A 6,166-nucleotide genomic window follows, 5' to 3' on the forward strand; every position below is an offset into this window, starting at 1 on the left:
TATAATAAAAAGTTAGCAGTCATTAGCATATAGATAGTATTAAAATCATAAAGGTGAATAAAATGTCTCAGTGAACATAGAATAAAAGCAGAATGGAATTTAAAACACATCATTAGGAAGCCCTGTATTAAAGGATGGTCAAGACAGAAAAGAGACCGATAAAGAATGTCCAGATGGGTGGAGGGGTGCTAGGAGGACAAGGGGCCTGCAAACCCAGGGAGGAGACCTTTTGAAGGAGGAAGCAGCTAAGAGTGCTGAATGCTGTGGAAATCCATGAAATAAAGACTGAAGAATGTTCACTGCATTTAACAAGGAGACTGTTAGGGACCCTGAGCTGAGCAGGGAGGGAGCAGAGGTGAGCGGTGAGCATGCCGGCATGAAGACTCTTAGAGTGATTACAAGAGAGCAGAGAAACCGCTCAGGAAGAAGAGGGGCTGTGGGTTTGTGAGAGTGGTTAATGTTAGTATACTTGTCTTTGAAATATAGATGGAAGCTCTGGTGGCTCAGGGGTAAAAGCTGTGCTGTAATCACAAAGACATACAATTTGAATCTACCAGTTGCTCCATGGGAGGATGGACAGTCTCCTCCCGTGCAATTTTGTGCCTCGGCAAAGGTCTTGAAGGGTTAGCTATGGATTGGTTTGCCTCGCAGGCATACAATAACAACAGAGACTTGCCTAAATATCAGTTCATAGGCAGGAACTCCTTGATACAAAGGGTTCTAAGACTTGTTGCAAGTGACGTTCATTAGTAGACATTCAAATCTAATATAATGACCATCTTAAAAAAAAACCCAAACTTAGAATGTTCTTAAGATAGAAAATTTGTGTTCCCTTAGAACACATGATCTGTCTACACAATGGTCATATGTGGATTTACATACGGTTAGAAGATAGAAGATGATTCCAAAGAAAGTCTTGAAAGAGTAAGTTATTAAAAATACTTTAAAATGTTATCTTTACAACTATGGCAATTTCAGCCCCTGTCCGTAGAGATCGTATTCTTTAAATAATAAATATCTTCGTATAATTGGTGGTAGAGGAAGCATCTCCATGGACGTTGGCTGGCAGAGTCTCTGCAGGCCCATCAGTCTTCGAATTTTTAATCGGCACAAATGTTTTAATGAACAAGGATTCTCTAAAAAGAATGGGGAAAACAAAGAGTCAAAACATTATTAGGTGAAGAAATCTTCTTTTGAATAATATGAATAATACCATTCCGGGGGAAAAAATATACAAACTTAGGGACTTTAAGTAAAACAGAAATTACAATTAGGCATTCTACATCACTCCTCTAGATCTTACATGCCATGAGGGCCGAGATTTCCTGTCTGCCAAGAGGAAAGCACAGTTCATAGCCAACATTCAACTAAATTTTCTGAATGAATGAATCAGTGAACTTGACTTAAGAAAGCATATTCAAACATTTTCCATTTTCTTTTTAAACTGAGTGTTAGGGACCTTTATTTCTTTACGTCTTCTCTTGTCTACCTGTACTTCAGATGAGTTATCCAGAAACACCTGATACAAATAATACTGTGTATTTACGATTTAATCTCGGATTTGTTTCTAGTAACTGATGGCTGAATAGTTTACATTTTTCCCCAAAAACAACAAAGCTTTCTCCACTATCTAACTTAAGTCTCTACTTTCAATTCTTTGTTATTTATATTACCCTTAAAATAGCAATGCAATAAATATATCTGTAATATTGCATATTACTGCATATACAATATTATTCAGTCTGTATACTGAGTAAATAATTAAAGAAGCTGGACTATATGAAGACCACTGTGGCATCAGGATTTGGAGGAAGATTTACCAACAATCTGTTTTATGCTGATTGACACCACCTTGCTTGCAGAAAGTAATGAAGACTTGAGGCACATTCTGAAGAAGATCAAAGACTACAGCCTTTACTATGACTTATACATGAACACAAAGAAAATAAAAATCCTCCCCACTGGACCAATAGGATGCATCATGATGTTTTTGTCGTTGTTATGTGCCATCGAGTCACTTGCGACTCAGCGATCCTATGTACAAGAGCCCTAAATGCCATTCTATCCTGTGCCAACCTCGCTGTCTCAAACACATTCATTCCCACCACTCCAGTCACAGAATCGATCCATCTCATCGAGGGTCTTCCTCTCCTGCACTGTCCCTCCACTCTCCCAAACATGATGTCCCTCTCCAAGGACCAGTGCCTCCTTGCAACATGCCCAAATATGTCAGACAAAGCTTCAGAATAGATGAAGGGGAAAAAAGGATGTTTTCAATTTTATTTTACTTGGATGCACAATCAGTACCTTTGGTGGGAGCAATTACAAAACCATGTTGCATAGGGCCAATTTGTTGTCAAGGATGTCTTTAAAGTACTAAAAAGCAAGGATGTGAATTCAAAGACTAAAGTTTGATTCAAGCCATGACATTTTCAGTGGCTGTGTGAAAACTGAACAATGAGTGTTAGGGACCTAGAACAATCGCTACCTTTGAGCTGTGGTGGTGAAGGGTACCGGCTATCCCATGACCTGCCAAAAGAACGAACAAATCTGGTTTTGGAGGGAGTACAAGCAAGTGTGTTGCTTACACAAAGCCACCAGAGCTCCTCCCTTGCAGACAAGGCCAGTGAAACTTTGTCTCATTCACTTTGGACATTTTGCTAAGAGAGGTTAGTCTTGGGGGTGGGGGTGGGGGGGAAGGTTCTTAATGGGATCTATTAACACAGTGATTGCAATTACAACCTTGAGCATGTTGGAAATCCTGAGGAGGCCTCAGGAGAGGGTAAGGTTTGGGTAACTTGTTTATGGACCACCATGAGTGGTAGTTAACTCCATGGCATGTAACAATAACAACAACAATACTGAGCAGGACAAGTGGTTAAAGTGCTTTCTGTTGACCAAAGGGTTGGAGGCTTAAGTCACCCAGAGGAGACTGAGAAGAAAAGCTTAACAGTAGAATTTCAAAAAGTCAGCCATGACCATCCTGGGGAGAAGGGTCCTACGCTGGCATGCACATGGCACCACCACGGGCGGGCGTCGACTTGATGGCAACTGTTTCACAATTGTTTGTGGCATTTAATGAAGAGGTTAAAAGGCGCCTGGCTTTAGATCAAGGACTCTGAACTCAGATGGTTGTGATTAAATCCCCGACTCCGCCAGATTCGTGTGACCCTAAACAAGTTATGCAACCTCTGGGATCTCCATACTCTCATCTATAAAATGTAAATAATAACGGGACCTACCCCATGGCTTGGTGATTAAATAAGTTAATTAATGCAAAGTATTTAAAAAGTGATCTGCACCTTTTAACCGCTCAATAACTGTCAATAAAATAAAAATGTGAACCTTTCTATTATATTTAAAATACCCACGTTTGTTGTCAATTTATTGTCCTCAAATAATGTTTTCCAAAGATGATTGAGGGGAAATTATTACTATCAAAATAAGCAGAGTAAATGTATTTTTTAAGTTACCTTTTTCTTTTTTTCTGCCTTACACATACCTGGAAGAATCCTGACATCCAGTGGTTAAGCATGCTCATAGCAATCCACTGACTTAACACTGCACCTGCAAAGTCGTGTAGCTAACCCAAAGGTCTCTCACCTCTGATGGTTCACATCCACCAGGTTCTCTTCAGGAAAGCCTTGGAAACTTGGTGAAGGTGCACTATGAGTTGGAATTGCCTCAATGGAAGTGAGTTTGGTTTTCATTTGAACCAACAGGGTGGAGACTTGAGTAGATCAAGAAGTGGCTTGGAAGAAAGGCCTGGCAGTCTAGTTTTAGAAAAGCAGCCATCGAAAAGTCCATGATACAAACAACAAATGCTAGCAAGGTTGTAGAGAAACTAGGACCCTTATTCACTGTTGGTGGGAGCGTAGAATGGTGCAACCACTATGGAAGGCAGTATGGCACTTTCTCAAAAAGTTGGAAATAGAAATACCATATGACCCAGCAATTCCAGCAATCCCACTACTGGGAATATACCCTAAAGAAACCAGAACTGCCACCCAAACCTATGTTTATTGCTGCTTTGTTCATAATAGCAAAGAGATGGAAACAACCCAAGTGCCCATCAACAAATAGATGGATAGAGAAGCTGTGATATAGGCACACAATGGAATAATACTACACAGCACTGAAAAATAAAGAACTCATGAAATATTATACAAGATGGGTGACCTTGGAGGACATTGTGCTGAGTGAAATATCTCAGTCACAGGAGGACAAATATTGCATAATGTCACTGTTATAAAATAGGACTAACAGGAGGATTAGGGGGAAACTAAGAAAAAAAAAGGGGGGGATAAATAATGTACACTGCATTGAAACAGATGAGGGCAAGAATTGTTTAAAAGGAATTTGCAATTAGGTATTATTTGTATGACAACCGTCCAGAATAAGACCTACATAGCAAAGTGGACAGCAGTAGGGGTGGTGGAAGGAAATTGTGAAAAAAAAATCAAAGAATTTTTTTTTCAATGAGAAAAGCTAGCAAACTGGGGAGGGGGTGGACGGGAAGAAAAATGTGCAACAATGAATGAATGGAAATAAAAAGAGAAAACTCCATGATGCAGTTTGGCTCTGATTCTCTTGGGGGACACCATCAGTCAGAGTTGACTAAGTAACAACGTTAAAGTCATTACACCAGGCGAGCTCTGGTGGCCTAGTGGCAGGAAACTGCACTGCAATTCCAGAAGTGCATGGTTCAAATCCACCAGATGCTCTGCTGAAGAAGAAGGAACAGTTGCCTCCTATACCAGTCAGAACCAATTTGACGGTACATGCATAAAAAAAAAAAAAAAGTCATTACACCAAGACCTCTGCAGTCATTTTGAGTTGCCCAAACTCCTTTTTTAGAAGAATCTCTAGGAGCCAGAGCAATCATCACCCAAGTTCTTGAATGTAGACATTCACTCAAAAGTCTTTTTTGCCGTGAATGGGTTCTTGACTTTTTTTCTTCCCACAGGCGTTCTTCAGTGTATATTACTTCATGTTACCTCAATATGAAGCCGATGGAAAGCATGTTTAATGATGAACTCATTTTACTCTCTACTAGTGTATTTCCTTGCTACCATGATCAGATTGACTGATAACATGTGAAAGAGTAGGATTAACCGGTAATAGCTAAGGACGTGTGGACAAAGGAGATTAATCAGAACTGGTTTTGATGGGGACTATGGCAACATGACAATGGAAGCTGATCCTCAGGGAATGCTGCTTTATTGGAAGTATTTTTGTGAACTTATTTTGCTTTCTCGGTTATATTTGCTTGATTATATATAAAGGATTATCAGACAAGGAAGAATGAATCCTGAAGAGGAGAAATTATGCTCATCTTGATGATCTCAAAATTATGATTTAAACAAAAGAGGGGGAAATGAGGGAAGCCGAATATCAAATTTAGTAATAGACCAAATGCTGTATCAGGAAATGAGGGAAGCTTAATACAAGCTGAAGGTCACCTTGTGGCACTGGGGCATTCCCTAGGAGTCAACATTGTTCTTAGTTTGTGTCAAATGAATCCCTCCCTCTTGAGATTAGCATAAAGAGGAACTTGGCCTTATCTGTAAAAGACTTCACCATTATCCTTTGTTTTTGTTTTGTACTTCCTTCTGATTTTACTTTGTTTACCTTCCTTTTGATTCTAAATAAATACTCAGAGAAGCATGGTTTGGGGCCTTCAGTCATGGGAACTGTTGGCCCCCTGTTTTTCACACTCTCTGCTCTATATATATATAAAAAAAAAGAAATACTGAGATGAAGCCTCACTATAGCACCATCTTTCTCCGAGAGGCCTTCTCCCTAACAAATAGGATAGTTGAGTCCGCTCCACATTTCAGTTTCATCTTGGCGGCTGTAAAATGTAACTGACTCAATCTGGACACAATTTGCTTGAGTCAAAAGAAAAGATAGCTGCATTTTTATGTTAATGCATCCAAGACTTATCTAGGTGTATTAAGGGGGCCAGATTATTGGAATGTCATGAAGAATTCTATAATACCACTTAGGTTTCAAGATAATAATGCCCAAGTGGGCTTCGAAAAGTGCATTTGTCCAAACTCATCTTTTGAAGGGGGAAAAAAAATCTTCAGCCTATGCTGCCTACTTTCTATTTATGTGTGTGTTTGTTTTAAAATTTACTTTTTTGGAATAATTTAAAATGTAG

At 39.4% G+C, this 6,166-nt stretch overlaps 1 protein-coding gene across 1 annotated transcript in view; it reads right to left on the reverse strand.

Annotated features, from left to right (window-relative positions):
* Positions 1–963: 963 nt before the first annotated feature.
* Positions 964–6,166, reverse strand: part of ASB15 (ankyrin repeat and SOCS box containing 15) — a 30,068-nt gene continuing 24,865 nt past the window's right edge. Inside the window, exon 9 of the mRNA XM_006896085.1 lies at positions 964–1,136. Within this exon, the coding sequence (XP_006896147.1) occupies positions 964–1,136 (173 nt within the window). The remainder of the gene's footprint in view (positions 1,137–6,166) is intronic.

The sequence above is a fragment of the Elephantulus edwardii genome, unplaced genomic scaffold (genome assembly GCF_000299155.1).
Source record: "Elephantulus edwardii isolate Elephantulus edwardi_28Jun2011 unplaced genomic scaffold, EleEdw1.0 scaffold00181, whole genome shotgun sequence".
Classification (NCBI taxonomy): Eukaryota; Metazoa; Chordata; class Mammalia; order Macroscelidea; family Macroscelididae; genus Elephantulus; species Elephantulus edwardii.